The following is a 17025-nucleotide window of genomic DNA, read 5'->3' as shown; positions in this document are numbered from 1 at the left end:
CTGTAGGAATATGAGCTGTAGTAATATGACCTGTAGGAATATGACCTGTAGGAATATCGCCTGTAGGAGTATGACCTGTAGGAATATGACATGTAGGAATATCGCCTGTAGCAATATCGTCTGTAGGAATATCGCCTGTAGGAATATGACCTGTAGGAATATGACCTGTAGGAATATCGCCTGTAGGAATATAGCCTTTTGCAATATCGCCTGTAGGAATATGACCTGTAGGAATATGACCTGTAGGAATATCACCTGTAGGAATATCGCCTGTAGGAATATGACCTGTAGGACTATGACCTGTAGGAATATGACCTGTAGGAATATCGCCTGTAGGAGTATGACCTGTAGGAATATGACCTGTAGGAATATCGCCTGTAGGAATATGACCTGTAGGAATATGACCTGTAGGATTATGACCTGTAGGACTATGACCTGTAGGAATATGAGCTGTAGTAATATGACCTGTAGGAATATGACCTGTAGGAATATCGCCTGTAGGAATATCGCCTGTAGGAATATGACCTGTAGGAATATGACCTGTAGGAATATCGCCTGTAGGAATATCGCCTGTAGGAATATCGCCTGTAGCAATATCGTCTGTAGGAATATTGCCTGTAGGAATATAGCCTTTTGCAATATCGCCTGTAGGAATATAATCTGTAGCAACATCGCCTGTAGGAATATCGCCTGTAGGAATATCGCCTTTAGGAATATCGCCTGTAGCAATATTGCCTGTAGGAATATCGCCTGTAGGAATATCGCCTGTAGGAAAATCCCCTGTAGGAATATCGCCTGTAAGAATATCACCTGTAGGAATATCACCTGTAGGAATATCGCCTGTAGGAATATCACCTGTAGGAATATCGCCTGTAGGAATATCGCCTGTAGGAATATCACCTGTAGAAACATCGCCTGTAGGAATATCGCCTGTAACAATATCGTCTGTAGGAATATCGCCTGTAGGAATATAGCCTTTTGCAATATCACCTGTAGGAATATCGTCTGTAGCAATATCGCCTGTAGGAATATCGCCTGTAGGAATATCGCCTGTAGGAACATCACCTGTAGGAATATCGCCTGTAGGAATATCGCCTTTTGCAATATCGCCTGTAGGAATATCGTCTGTAGGAATATCGCCTGTAGGAATATCACCTGTAGGAATATCGCCTGTAGGAATATAGCCTTTTGCAATATCGCCTGTAGGAATATCGCCTGTAGGAATATGACCTTTTACAATATCGCCTGTAGGAATATCGCCTGTAGCAATATCGTCTGTAGGAATATCGCCTGGAGGAATTTGACCTGTAGGAATATGACCTGTAGGAATATCGCCTGTAGGATATCGCCTGTAGGAATATCGCCTGTAGGAATCTCGCCTGTAGGAATATAGCCTTTTGCAATATCGCCTGTAGGAATATGACCTGTAGGAATATGACCTATAGGAATATGACCTGTAGGAATATCGCCTGCAGGAATATCGCCTGTAGGAATATGACCTGTAGGAATATGACCTGTAGGACTATGACCTGTAGGAATATGACCTGTAGGAATATGACCTGTAGGAATATGACCTGTAGGAATATCGCCTGTAGGAGTATGACCTGTAGGAATATGACCTGTAGGAATATCGCCTGTAGGAATATCGCCTGTAGGAATATGACCTGTAGAAATATGACCTGTAGGATTATCGCCTGTAGGAATATCGCCTGTAGGAATATCGCCTGTAGGAATATCTCCTGTAACAATATCGTCTGTAGGAATATCGCCTGTAGGAATATAGCCTTTTGCAATATCACCTGTAGGAATATCGCCTGTAGCAATATCGTCTGTAGGAATATCAACTGTAGGAATATCGCCTGTAGGAATATCGTCTGTAGCAATATCGCCTGTAGGAATATCGCCTGTAGGAATATCGCCTTTAGGAATATCGCCTGTAGCAATATCGCCTGTAGGAATATTGCCTGTAGGAATATTGCCTGTGGGAATATCGCCTGTAGCAATATCGCCTGTAGGAATATCGCCTGTAGGAATATCGCCTGTAGCAATATCGCCTATAGGAATATTGCCTGTAGGAATATCGTCTGTAGCAATATCGTCTGTAGGAATATCACCTGTAGGAATATCGCCTGTAGGAATATTGCCTGTAGGAATATCGCCTGTAGGAATATGACCTGTAGGAATATGAGCTGTAGTAATATGACCTGTAGGAATATGACCTGTAGGAATATCGCCTGTAGGAGTATGACCTGTAGGAATATGACCTGTAGGAATATCATCTGTAGGAATATCGCCTGTAGGAATATCGCCTGTAGGAATATGACCTGTAGGAATATGAGCTGTAGTAATATGACCTGTAGGAATATGACCTGTAGGAATATGACCTGTAGGAATATCGCCTGTAGTTTTGTCTCTTCTCGTTTTGTCTCTCCGTTCCTGACTTTCATCTGGCTCTGGATCCACAGACTCCTCCTACGTCTGATTCCTATATGAAGATGAACTATAGCATTGATATGTATTGGAATATGTCTCAATGTCTATTTCAGGTGACATCCCTGTCAGTCTGTGTCCTTCAGCCACAGTCGCTGTATTGTAATCAAACTGCAAGCCACCCCCCTCCCTCCCTCTCCTCCCCAGTAATTTTAGTGCGTTAGGCCCAGCCAGTGAGTGTGTCTTTAAATGTGCCTGTGAGTGGTGCCTGCTGCTAGGATCAGAGGCTCTGTCGCCACGGGGATCCTGAGAGTAATTGATGGCAGCCGTATTTACGCCATCAGGTTCCCTGCCATGAGCCAAAATGGCTGCCTGTTCCTACCGAGATGAGAGACGCCCCCCGTCGAGGGAGGGGAATACAGGCATGCTGTCTTACATGCAAAAAGGAATGAGCAATAAATAGACAGAGAAAGAAAGGGGGAGAGAGAAAGAGAAAGGGAGAGGGAGAGGGGGGAGAGAGAAATGAACAAAGAACCACCCTATTCCATTGGTATTCCTTACAGTAGGGTGCACTCTGATGTGACGTTGAGTGGTTGTCTATAAGGCAATACCAATGATGAATGGTGGAGTGAACAGTAGAAGGTGGTGGTGGTGAAGTCTATTCGATGCGGTGAAGTCTATTCAGTGCGATGAATTCTATTCAGTGCGGTGAAGTCTATTCGGTGCGTGAATTCTATTCAGTGCGATGAAGTCTATTCGGTGTGGTGGAGCTTATTCAGTGTGGTGAAGTTTATTCAGTGTGGTGAAGTTTATTCAGTCTGGTGAAGTCTATCTTGAGATCTCATTGATTTTTCCAGGCAGCGCCTGTGAGGGTGAGCATTGATGGTTGACATTCCCTGTCTTGGCTTTACCCTAACGCTCCCACGCCTGCCCCGTGACCTTACCCCCAATGTCTTGTGTGTCACCTGTATCCCACCAACCACCAGCTAGCCAGGGCCAGATCACTCAGACAGTGTGCCACCAGTGACAAGTGTCTTTTGTCTGGCCTGGCGTGTGGGGTTGTGATAGAGGAGGTAGTGTGGGGTTGTGATAGAGGAGGTAGTGTGGGGTTGTGATAGAGGAGGTAGTGTGGGGTTGTGATAGAGGAGGTAGTGTGGGGTTGTGATAGAGGAGGTAGTGTGGGGTTGTGATAGAGGAGGTAGTGTGGGGTTGTGATAGAGGAGGTAGTGTGGGGTTGTGATAGAGGAGGTAGTGTGGGGTTGTGATAGAGGAGGTAGTGTGGGGTTGTGATAGAGGAGGTAGTGTGGGGTTGTGATAGAGGAGGTAGTGTGGGGTTGTGATAGAGGAGGTAGTGTGGGGTTGTGATAGAGGAGGTAGTGTGGGGTTGTGATAGAGGAGGTAGTGTGTGGTTGTGATAGAGGAGGTAGTGTGGGGTTGTGATAGAGGAGGTAGTGTGGGGTTGTGATGGAGGAGGTAGTGTGGGGTTGTGATAGAGGAGGTAGTGTGGGGTTGTGATAGAGGAGGTAGTGTGGGGTTGTGATAGAGGTGGTAGTGTGGGGTTGTGATAGAGGAGGTAGTGTGGGGTTGTGATAGAGGAGGTAGTGTGGGGTTGTGATAGAGGAGGTAGTGTGGGGTTGTGATAGAGGAGGTAGTGTGGGGTTGTGATAGAGGTGGTAGTGTGGGGTTGTGATAGAGGAGGTAGTGTGGGGTTGTGATAGAGGAGGTAGTGTGGGGTTGTGATAGAGGAGGTAGTGTGGGGTTGTGATAGAGGAGGTAGTGTGGGGTTGTGATAGAGGAGGTAGTGTGGGGTTGTGATAGAGGAGGTAGTGTGGGGTTGTGATAGAGGAGGTAGTGTGGGGTTGTGATAGAGGAGGTAGTGTGGGGTTGTGATAGAGGTGGTAGTGTGGGGTTGTGATAGAGGAGGTAGTGTGGGGTTGTGATAGAGGAGGTAGTGTGGGGTTGTGATAGAGGAGGTAGTGTGGGGTTGTGATAGAGGAGGTAGTGTGGGGTTGTGATAGAGGAGGTAGTGTGGGGTTGTGATAGAGGAGGTAGTGTGGGGTTGTGATAGAGGAGGTAGTGTGGGGTTGTGATAGAGGAGGTAGTGTGGGGTTGTGATAGAGGAGGTAGTGTGTGTTCCTGTGGTTCTGCTGATGGGTGTGGTCAGGCATAAGATCACATGGGTTCTTCTGTCCAAACGACAAAGCAGATTCTAGAGTGAGGAGCACTTGATAGCAGACATTAGTCTATGTGTCGCAAGTGGCACCCTATTCCCTATATGGTGCACAACTTTTGAACAGAGCCCTATGGCCCTGAGACAGGCTAGGGTCCTGTCCTGGGTTTGTACTTTTACATCAAGCTGCCTAACGATAGAGACAGCAGATCGGCTCCTGCTCATATGAGCTGTTCCGACTCGCACAAGCCAAGGTTACTTACTGCACTTTACTTTCATAGGGAATAGAGTGCCATTTGGAACGCATCCAGTGGCTGAAGTTAGTGGCTTTTGTCAGTGACTTGGGTTGACCTATAAGTACACTACATTTGATTATTACTCTCTCATGATAACAAACCTCTCTCCTCCATGACTCATGTCTGCAACCATTAAACCAACACAACCACTACGGGTATATGACTCTTATCTAAATGCCATGTTATATATGTGTACTCAATGAACCCACAGCCACACCTGCCACAGTGTGTGAACGTATAGGCACTATGGGAACAGCAGCACTCACTAGTCTGCAGCAGTTGAGTTCCTCTCTTTGGTCTTGCGGCTCTCTCCCCCCTCTCTCTCTCTCTCTCTCTCTCTCTCTCTCTCTCTCTCTCTCTCTCTCTCTCTCTCTCTCTCTCTCTCTCTCTCTCTCTCTCTCTCACTCTCTCTCTCTCTCCTCTGTCTCTCTCCTCTCTCTCTCTCTCTCTCTCTCTCTCTCTCTCTCTCTCTCTCTCTCTCTCTCTCTCCTCTGTCTCTTTCCTCTCTCTCTCTCCTCTCTCCTCTCACCCCTCTCTCTCTCTCTCTCTCCTCTCTCCTCTCTCCTCTCTCTCCTCTCTCTCCTCTCTCCTCTCTCCCCTCTCTCCCCTCTCTCCCCTCTCTCCTCTCTCCTCTCTCTCCTCTCCTCTCTCCTCTCTTCTCCATTGTGACGGCCGTGTGAGAGAGAGAGAGAGAGAGAGAGAGAGAGATAGAGACAGAGGGAGAGAGAGGAAATGGCCTACATAACGGCGCTCCCTCACCTCAGCTGTCTTTTACATTTCAAGATGGGATGAATAATTTAACGCCTTCCTCCCTGCCGCAAGATGACAGGCCTCAATAAAATTAGCCAAGTTAACGAGCGCTGGTGACAATCAACGCCCCCGAATTCAAAGGGGCCGCCGCAGGCAGCCCTAGGAAGGTGCCACAGGCGACGCGCCAGTCACTCAAATACTTGGTAGAGAGGAAATGGGAGAGAGAGAGAGAGCGATTGGAAGATGAAATATTAAGCAGCACTTTGGTATTCAACACCATTGTTTGCCGTAGATCAGGCGCCAGTATGGTAAGCCCACAGGAGAGGAGCCTCATGTAGAGAATTGTGAAGTTAGGCCAGACTAGTCATGTGTTGTCAATGATCGTCATTGTTGAAACTGATTTAGCTGCAATGGATAGTTGACCGTTTTAGGGATTATGTTGTATTCATGAATACTGGTAGACAGAGGCACACATAGACACACAGACACAGACAAACACATAGACAAACACACAGACACACACACACACAACCCCGCTCCTCCGCCCACTCACACACACATCCCCCCAACCCCACTCCCCGCACACACACACTTTCTCAACACGGCCTCATGCTGGGGAGATGTGCGGAGTGTGTAATAGTTTTATCAGGGTGAGAACAGACACCACGAGTCCGCTTGTGCCTCCAGCTATGGGCTGGGGCTCCGTGGGAGAAAGTCAATTATGGCGAGATGAACCTGCTTGGGGTGAACATATGGGAGAGAGATAACGCTGTTCTCAAGATGGCCGCCGCCAACTCCCAGCATTCCCCTGGCTGCTTGGGCGTCGAGCCCTGCTCTTTGCCCTCCTCCATATTTACAGGCAGACAGGGTACTGTGGGAACCAAATAAAGATCACCTGGAATCTGGAGAGCTGCTCAGTGCTAACACACACACCGCCCCCTTGTTTGGGTCTAAAATGTGTGTGGAATAGAATTCTGAGCAGTCTGAGCTGTTTGAAAGGCTAACTCTTAGAGTCCAGCGTGATCACACACTGAGCTCTCATTTGAAGGCTTTGGTAAGAGTTATAATAGCCTTGCCATCACAACGCTTTTTTTCTCTTAGTTTTTTAGAATGTGGATATGGCACATGACAATAGGTTCCTCTGAGGCAGGGAGACTATAGCAGCCATCAGGCTTATGGGATGACAATAACAGCAGCATACTGTAAACAGTGGGAGGAATCCTTTGTTGTTGGTCTTCTCACAGTGATTTTTGATTCAGTACACACACCGCCATACCAGGCACCACTCAAGCACTCATGTGGAGCATTGATGGGTAGAGGACAGAGAGAGATAGAGAAAGGGGGGGGGAGAGAGAGGATGTATGGAAAGATACAACAGAGTGAAAAAACTCCCATTCTCCCACAGACACATATGTATGTACACACACACACCACACGCATCTATGTGCACACATGTAAACCTCCAAATGCACGCACACACACACACAAACATCCCTCCACCCCACACAGATGCACTTTTCCGTGGCCCTCCTCTCCTAGCTATGACATGCTGCAGGGACATTGAGAGGAGCCTTTAGCCGTTGTGTGGAATGGGCTCCGCCACGCCTGAGCGAGAGAAGCATCACAGCAGTGGGGAAGGAAGGAGAAGCTGGGGAGAAAGGAGAAAGACCCATTGGAGAAAGCCTAAAGCTCCTTGCTGCTTTGGATTAGCAGTCTTCCGTTTCAAACTGTGCCCGATGTAGATTGTTCTTCAAATGTTGAGGGAGAGAAGCGGTGGCGCATCAGAGCGTAAGTCTCTGTCAGAAAAGCAATCAGTGGCTCCAGTGCCTTCCCTCCTGCAGTGGGCTGATTACAGCATTAGGCTGAGCCCACTTCTTTTCCTTCCCCTTGTGTGGGAAATCATTTCAGCTCCGTAAAGAACTTTGAGACAAAAGAGAAGTTAATTAAGATTAATTAACTTTTTAATGATGGACGTACATTCTGAGAAACTGTACATGTGGCCAACGGCGTTTTGTCCTAACTACTTTATTTATTTCCTTACTCCAGTTGGGTGTTTGTTAGGCAGAAAGGACAATAACCATCTCTCCCGATCTACTATCCTGGTTGACAAAGATATACAAGTGCTTCCCTATAACGAGGACTTGGTACCTAGTGGAATATTAGAGAATTATATTCTATGTTATTGTATTTTATTCTATGCTATTCTATTCTATGCAATTCTATATTCGATCCTATTTTACTCTATGACTGTATGCCAGCCAGGCCTGTGTGTGTGTGTGTGTGTGTGTGTGTGTGTGTGTGTGTGTGTGTGTGTGTGTGTGTGTGTGTGCTCGTGCGCTCACGCGCGTGTGAGAGAGAGCTAGGCAGGCAGACTGACTGACTAACATGCTGACTACACTGACTACACTGGCCAGCTGTTGCTAGCTAGTTTGTCATGGGAGATGAACATTGGGTTGTTATTTTACCTGACCTGCAAATGGTCCTCTTTTTAGCTGGTTCTTAGAATTCTGACCCGGAGTCATACAAAATCGTGTGTTTCTCTACTCCGACGATTAATCAGAGATTAATCCACGGATGAAATTTGGCTGTCTTTAATTATTCTCTCCTCGCTTGTCTTTCAAGCATCCATGTGGGTTTGTATCTTCCTGATACCCAATAAGGCAGGGACTTGCAGCGCGTGGAGCATCTCCATGGCAAGATGGCGGCGACAAAAATAGTAGCTTCGCTTCAAGCTATTACAAAACTTTGCAGGTTTCGCTGAGGCGCCGTGCAGCCTTGGAGTCCTACTGGAGAGAAGGAAAGAAAGATACCGATGGAGAGGCAGACGTGGAGGGGTCTTAGTGTTCAATCATTAGTGAATAAACCAGACGAACTCAGAGTGAGGATCTCTTTCCAGAGGGACATCAGATTCTGCAACATACTCTGTTTTTCTGAGACCTGGCTTTCCTCCGACATCCAGACGGATTACATACAACCAGCGGGCTTTACAGTTCATCGAGCGGATAGGAAGCGGGCTCTCTCTGGCAAGAACAAATGTGGTGGTGTCTGCTTCATGACCAATAACAATGGAGGAAATGTACAGGAACTTGCAAGCTTCTGCTCTTCCAACTTTGAATACTTGGTCATCAAATGTCGCCCTTTTTACTCCCTGAGAGAGTTCTCAGGGAGTATCGGCACGGCTGTGTACATCCGCCCCAAGCCGGCAGCAAAAATGCTCTCAAAGATCTTCATTGGACCCTGAACAAACTGGAGACTGCATACCCGGAGGCAGCGTTCATTGTCGCGGGTGACTTTAGCAAAAGTAATTTGAGGTCTGTGCTCCCAAATTACTATCAACACATTAATTGTCCAACTCGCAGAAATTCTACTCTTGACCACTGCTACATGCCTTTTCGACAAGGGTATAAGGCCCTCTGACCAAGACTCAATTTTGCTCCTCCCCGCTTACAAACAAAGACTCAACAGGGAAGTTCCGGTGGTCAGGTCTGTACAACTCAGTCACCGGATTCATAAAAAAATGCATAGATGATGTGATACCGATGGTGTCTTTCAAAACGTACCCGAATCAAAAACCGTGGATTGATGGAAGCCTTGTCGGGAAACTGAAGGAGAAAGATGCTGCTTATAAACACGGCAAGGTGACCACGACAATTGTATGCTTAAACAGTACAAATACGACCTATGCAGATTGATCAAGATGGCGAGACACAAATATAGGACAAAGTGCAGGAGCAATTCAGCGGGTCGGACACGAGGTGTATGTGGCAGCGGCTTCTAATAATAACAGATTACGGAAAGAAAGCCAGTCACATCGCAGCCACCAATGCCGCCCTACTGGACGAGCTAAACACCTTTTTTAGGTAGCATTACCTCCTCCACACTGATCCTCAACACGGGGGCCCCACAAGGGTGCGTCCTCAGTCCCCTCCTGTACTCCCTGTATACCCACGACAGCGTAGCCTCACACAGTTCCATCATTAAGTTCACTGAAGACACGACGGTAGTAGGCCAACAACGAGACGGCCTACAGAGAGGAGGTAGGCACTCTGGCGGCATGGTGCCAGGTTAACGACCTCTCCCTCAACGTCAGCAAAACAAAGGAGCTGATTGTGGACTTCAGGAAGAACCAGGCTGGGCACGCCCCCATCCTCAAAGGGGCCGCCATGGAGACGGTAAAAAACATCAAGTTCCTCGGCGTACACATCTCTGAGGAGCTGAAATGGTCAAACTACACGGACACCGTGGTGAAAAAGGCGCGACAGCGACTCTTCAACCTCAGAATGCTGAAGAAATTCGGCCTGTCCCCGAGGGCTCTCACAGTGTTCTACAGGAGCACCATCGAGAGCATACTGTCGGGCTGCATCACAGCCTGGTCCACCGACGCTGACTGCAAGACTCTACAGAGGGTGGTACGCTCAGCCAAACGCACCATTGGGTGAACTCTGCCTGCTCTCCAGGACACCTACAACACCAGGTGTCACAGGAAGGCCAAGAAGATCATCAGGGACCTCAGCCACCTGAGCCATAGCCTATCCCCCCCCCCCCCCCCCCCCCCCCACACACACACACACCCACTGCTCCCCCTATGGACATTCTACTCCCTGCTTGGCTATGCAGACACTTGTTCACGCGTGTGAGTGGTGTGGTTGAAGTGATTGAATAACATGTAAGTATGCAACGCCGTGTCTGGTGAGGTTTGCATGTAATGGAGCTGGGTCTTTGGGGCTCAGAGCCTGGCAGACTGTCTGCTCTGTGTGGGAGGAGGTAGGCTGTGCTGCTGCATGCATACGAGAAACAGCCAGAGATCAAGAGGGGAGAGACGGAGAAAGGGGGAGTGTGTGTGTATTCGTGTGTGTGTGTATTTATGGGTGTGTGTGTGTGTGTGTGTGTGTGTGTGTGTGTGTGTGTGTGTGTGTGTGTGTGTGTGTGTGTGTGTGTGTGTGCTGGTCCCTGCCTGTAGAGGGGGCCTGGAACAGCCTCTCTATCCCTGGTGTCACAGCTGTTTTACATTCTGCTGGTGTAGGCTGGAGTCACACAGCAGCCAGGCAGCCGGCCACATCCCTCATCCAGCCCTCGCTACACACACCCCCATACACTGACATTCAATCATCTCTCTCCCTCTCTGTCTGCATCCTCTCTAGCACACGCACATGCACACACACACACACACACAAACACACACACACAAACACACACACACGTACACACACTCCCCCTTTCTCCGTCTCCCACGCCCCTCTCTGTCTCTCTGTGTCCTATACAGTATACGTGTGGACATGTGAGTCTGTTCATATGCCCTCTGCCGACCCTGTCCTTCTGTGACCCTCTCTCTTCAGACACGGCGAAGGCTGGTCAGCCCAGCCCACATCTCCTACAGGAAACGTACAGAAATACATTAAAATCAACACATCCACTTAGCGTGTGAAATGCAGTAAATATACCACATATCTCAATACTACCTGATGTTAGTTGGAGCTTTAGACAGACCAGGGCTTATGATGATGGTCTTTCAGCCTCCACAGCTGCAGAAGTCTCTCAATTCAATTCAATTTTCAATTTAAGGGCTTTAGTGGCATGAGAAACGTATGTTAACATTGCCAAAGCAAGTGAAGTAGATAGTAAACAAAAGTGAAATAAAAAATAAATATTTACAGTAAACACTCAGAAGTTCCAAAAGAATAAAGACATTTCAAATGTCATATTATGGCTATATACAGTGTTGTAACAATGTGCAAATAGTTAAAGTACAAATGGGAAAATAAATCAACATAAATATGCGTTGTATTTACAATGGTGTTTGTTCTTCACTGGTTGCCCTTTTCTTGTGGCAACAGGTCACAAATCTTGCTGCTGTGGTGGCACACTGTGGTTTTTCACCCAGTAGATAAGGGAGTTTATCAAAATTGGGTTTGTTTTCGAATTCTTTGTGGATCTCTGTAATCTGAGGGAAATATGTGTCTCTAATATGGTCATACATTTGGCAGGAGGTTAGGAAGTGCAGCTCCGTTTCCACCTCATTTTGTGGGCAGTGTGCACATAGCCTGTCTTCTCTTGAGAGCCAGGTCTGTCTACGGCGGCCTTTCTCAATAGCAAGGCTATGCTCACTGAGTCTGTACATAGTCAAAGCTTTCCTTAAGTTTGGGTCAGTCACAGTGGTCAGGTATTCTGCCACTGTGTACTCTCTGTTTAGAGCCAAATAGCATTCTAGTTTGCTCTGTTTTTTTGTTAATTCTTTCCAATGTGTCAAGTAATTCTCTTTTTGTTTTCTCATGATTTGGTTGGGTCTAATTGTGTTGTTGTTGTTGTCCTGGGGCTTTGTGGGGTCTGTTTGTGTTTGTGAACAGAGCCCCAGGACCAGCTTGCTTAGGGGACTCTTCTCCAAGTTCATCTCTCTGTAAGTGATGTCTTTGTTATGGAAGGTTCGGGAATCGCTTCCTTTTAAGTGTTTATAGAATTTAACGGCTCTTTTCTGGATTTGGATAATTAGCGGGTATCGGCCTAATTTTGCTCTGCATGCATTATTTTGTGTTTTTCATTGTACACTGAGGATATTTTTGCCGAATTCTGCATGCAGAGTCTCAATTTGATGTTTGTCCCATTTTGTGAATTCTTGGTTGGTGAGCGGACCCCAGACCTCACAACCATAAAGGGCAATGGGTTCTATAACTGATTCTAGCCAGATCCTGGTATGTTAAATTTTATGTTCCTTTTGATGGCAAAAAAAGCCCTTCTTGCCTTGTCTCTCAGATCGTTCACAGCTTTGTGGAAGTTACCTGTGGCGCTGATGTTTAGGCCGAGGTATGTATAGTTTCTTGTGTGCTCTAGGGCAACGGTGTCTAGATAGAATTTGTATTTGTGGTCCTGGCAACTGGACCTTTTTTGGAACACCATTATTTTTGTTTTACTAAGATTTACTGTCAGGGCCCAGGTCTGACAGAATCTGTGCAGAAGATCTAGGTGCTGCTGTAGGCCCTCCTTGGTTGGTGACAGAAGCACCAGATCATCAGCAAACTGTAGACATTTTGACTTCAGATTCTAGTAGGGTGAGGCCGGGTGCTGCTGACTGTTCTAGTGCCCTCGCCAATTCGTTGATATATATGTTTAAGAGGGTGGGGCTTAAACTGCATCCCTGTCTCACCCCACGGCCCTGTGGAAATAAATGTGTGTGTTTTTTTGCCAATTTTAATCGCACACTTGTTGTTTGTGTACATGGATTTTATAATGTTATATGTTTTTCCCCCAACCCCACTTTCCATCAATTTGTATAGCAGACCCTCATGCCAAATTGAGTCAAAAAAAAATTGAAATCAACAAAGCATGAGAAGACCTTGCCTTTGTTTTGGTTTGTTTGTTTGTCATTTAGGGTGTGCAGGGTGAATACGTGGTCTGATTTGACATTTGCTCAGTACATTGTTTTCACTGAGGAAATGAACTAGTCTGCTGTTAATGATAATGCAGAGGATTTTCCCAAGGTTACTGTTGACGCGTATCCCACGGTAGTTATTGGGGTCAAATTTGTCTCCACTTTTGTGGATTGGGGTGATCAGTCCTTGGTTCCAAATATTGGGGAAGATGCCAGAGCTAAGGATGATGTTAAAGAGTTTAAGTATAGCCAATTGGAATTTGTGGTCTGTATATTTTATCATTTCATTGAGGATACCATCAACACCACAGGCCTTTTTGGGTTGGAGGGTTTGTATTCTGTCCTGTAGTTCATTCAATGTAATTGGAGAATCCAGTGGGTTCTGGTAGTGTCACGATCGTCTGAAGGAGGAGACCAATGCGCAGCGTTGTGAGTGAACATGATGACTTTATTATTAAAGCAACCACGAAGAAACAACAAAAGACGATACGTGAAGTTCTATACTGAATACGACTAACAGCAACAAAGAAACAATAACCCACAACACAAAGGAGAAAACACACAGAATATATATGGCTCCCAATCAGAGATAACGAGCCGACAGCTGACACTCGTTACCTCCGATTGGGAGTCATCGACCAATCACCACCTGACACAAACAAAATGAAACTCACCCATCCCCAACACCACCAAATGAAATACACCCAAACACATGAAAATGAACAACCCTGGCTCAATTATAAACGTCCATAGAGCCAGAGTGTCACAGTACCCCCCCCTAAAGGTGCGAACTCCGGGCGCACCAACATCAGGACTAGGGGAGGGTCTGGGTGGGCGTCTGTCCATGGTGGCGGCTCTGGCCCCGGTCGTGATCCCCACCCCACCACAGTCACAACCTGCTTCGGTAGCCTCCTCCCAATGACCACCCTCCACCTAACCCCACCTGGACTAAGGGGCAACCCCGGACTAAGGGGCAGCATCGGCCTAAGGGGCAGCACCGGGATAAGGGGCAGCACCGGGATAAGGGGCAGCACCGGGACAAGGGGCAGCACCGGACTACGGGGCAGTACCGGACTAAAGGGCAGTACAGGACTAAGGGGCAGTACCGGACTACGGGGCAGCACCGGGCTAAGGGGCGGCACCGGACTCAGGGGCAGCACCGGACTAAGGGGCAGCACCGGGCTAAAGGGCAGCACCGAACTAAGGGGCAGCACCTGACTAGATGGAGGATCCTGGCTGGCTGGCTCTGGCGGATCCTGGCGGGACGGCTCTGGCGGATCCTGGCGGGACGGCTCTGGCGGATCCTGGCGGGACGGCTCTGGCGGATCCAGGCTGGACGGCTCTGGCGGATCCTGGCGGGACGGCTCTGGCGGATCCTGGCTGGACGGCTCTGGCGGATCCTGGCTGGACGGCTCTGGCGGATCCTGGCTGGACGGCTCTGGCGGATCCTGGCTGGACGGCTCTGGCGGATCCTGGCTGGACGGCTCTGGCGGATCCTGGCTGGACGGCTCTGGCGGATCCTGGCTGGCTGACGGATCTGGCGGATCCTGGCTGGCTGACGGATCTGGCTGCTCATGGCTGGCTGACGGATCTGGCTGCTCATGGCTGGCTGACGGATCTGGCTGCTCATGGCTGGCTGACGGATCTGGCTGCTCATGGCTGGCTGACGGGTCTGGCTGCTCCTGGCTGGCTGACGGATCTGGTTGCTCATGGCTGGCTGACGGATCTGGCTGCTCATGGCTGGCTGACGGATCTGGCTGCTCATGGCTGGCTGACGGAACTGGCTGCTCATGGCTGGCTGACGGATCTGGCTGCTCATGGCTGGCTGACGGATCTGGCTGCTCATGGCTGGTTGACAGATCTGGCTGCTCATGGCTGGCTGATGGTGCTGGCTGGGAGGCTGGCGGTGGAGGCGGACCCCAGCCTCGGATTGCAGTCATCACCTCCAGCAGGGCGGCTCCCATCTGCAGGAGCTGCTCTTTCTGGTCCCGAACCTGAGCTTCCAGTCTAGTATGGGTTGCGTCGGCTCCTGCTGATTCCATAGCAGGTGTATGATTCTGTCTGGCGGAAGGCTCTAGCGGCTCCTGTCTGGCGGAAGGCACTAGCGGCTCCGATCTGGCGGACGGCTCTGAAGGCTCATGGCAGACGGGCGGCTTTGCAGGCTCAGTACAGACGGGCGGCTTATGCAGCGCTTGACAGACGGGCAGTTCAGACGCCATAGGGCCGACGGGCAGTTCAGGCGCCGTTGGGCAGACGGCCAGTTCAGGCGCCGTTGGGCAGACGGCAGACTCTGGCCGACTGGTGACGCACCCCGTAGGATTCGTGCGTGGAGCAGGAACAGGCCGGGCTGGGCTGGCGACGCGCACCTTATCCCTGGTGCGAGTGGCCGGAACAGGCCGGGCCGGGCTGGCGACGCACATCGTGGACCTGGTGCGTGGAGTAGGAACAGACCGGTCCGTACCGGGAACACCCACCACTGGCCTTAACTGGGGATCAAGAACGGACCGGACCAGACTGGTAACACACTTCAGTCTCTCATGCCGTGCCACAACAACTTCCCTCCCTCTACTCGCCAATGGCTCCCGTAATCCGATAGCCTTCTCTCCAGCTCTACCTGTGGCAGCCTCCTGCTGCCCAGGCGCCCAAGCCATGTGCCCCCCCCAAAAAAATTTTTGGGGAGTAACCACGGGCTTCCAGCCTCGACTCCGCGCTTCCTCTTCATACCACCTCCTCTCGGCTGCAGCTGCCTCCAGCTCTTCACGAGGGCGGTGATATTCCTCCTCATACCACCTCCTCTCGGCTGCAGCTGCCTCCAGCTCTTCACGAGGGCGGTGATATTCCTCCTCATACCACCTCCTCTCGGCTGCAGCTGCCTCCAGCTCTTCACGAGGGCGGTGATATTCCTCCGGTTGTGCCCAAGGACCCTTTCCAGCCCGAATCTCCTCCCATGTCCAAAAATCCTTAGGAGGCGTCCATAAATCCTGCGTAGGTAGGTCCTGTTGCCGCTTGTTACGCCGCTTGGTCCTTTTGTGGTGGGTTATTCTGTCACGATCGTCTGAAGGAGGAGACCAATGCGCAGCGTTGTGAGTGAACATGATGACTTTATTATTATAGCAACCACAAAGAAACAACAAAAGACGATACGTGAAGTTCTATACTGAATACGACTAACAGCAACAAAGAAACAATAACCCACAACACAAAGGAGAAAACACACAGAATATATATGGCTCCCAATCAGAGATAACGAGCCGACAGCTGACACTCGTTACCTCCGATTGGGAGTCATCGACCAATCACCACCTGACACAAACAAAATGAAACTCACCCATCCCCAACACCACCAAATGAAATACACCCAAACACATGAAAATGAACAACCCTGGCTCAATTATAAACGTCCATAGAGCCAGAGTGTCACAGGTAGTCTTTAATAGTTGATTCTAATATTTGCATTTGATCATGTATATATTTTTGCTGTTTGTTCTTTGTTATAGGTCCAAAAAGATTAGATAAGTGGTTTACCCATACATCTCCGTTTTGGATAGATAGCTCTTTGTGTTGTTTGTTTAGTGTTTTCCAATTTTCCCAGAAGTGGTTAGAGTCTATGGATTCTTCAATTACATTGAGCTGATTTCTGACATGCTGTTCCTTCTTTTTCCGTAGTGTATTTCTGTATTACTTTAGTGATTCACCATTGTGAAGGCGTAGGCTCAGGTTTTCTGGGTCTCTATGTTTTTGGTTGGATAGGTTTCTCAATTTCTTTCTTAGGTTTTTGCATTCTTCATCAAACCATTTGTAACTGTTGTTACTTTTCTTCGGTTTTCTGTTAGAGATTTTTAGATTTGATAGGGAAGCTGAGAGGTCAAATATACTGTTTAGGTTTTCTACTGCCAAGTTTACACCTTCACTATTACAGTGGAACGTTTTGTCCAGGAAGTTGTCTAAAAGGGATTGAATTTGTTGTTGCCTAATAGTTTTTTGGTAGGTTTCGACACTACTTTCCTTCCATCTAT

The 17025-nt window shown here is 48.5% G+C and overlaps 1 protein-coding gene across 1 annotated transcript in view; it reads left to right on the top strand.

Annotated features, from left to right (window-relative positions):
- Positions 1 to 9809: 9809 nt before the first annotated feature.
- LOC311106756 (myelin transcription factor 1-like protein) overlaps positions 9810 to 17025 on the top strand; it is a gene marked incomplete at both ends in the record, with an annotated part of 45143 nt that continues 37927 nt past the window's right edge. The window contains 2 exons of the mRNA XM_084149151.1: positions 9810 to 9890; positions 10910 to 11028. Coding sequence (XP_084005277.1) covers positions 9810 to 9890; positions 10910 to 11028 — 200 coding nt within the window. The remainder of the gene's footprint in view (positions 9891 to 10909; positions 11029 to 17025) is intronic.

Source organism: Coregonus lavaretus (assembly GCF_964263955.1).
Source record: "Coregonus lavaretus genome assembly, chromosome: 31".
Lineage (NCBI taxonomy): Eukaryota > Metazoa > Chordata > Actinopteri > Salmoniformes > Salmonidae > Coregonus > Coregonus lavaretus.
Note: the sequence above shows the minus strand (reverse complement) of the source record. Positions and strands in the feature narration are given on the sequence as shown.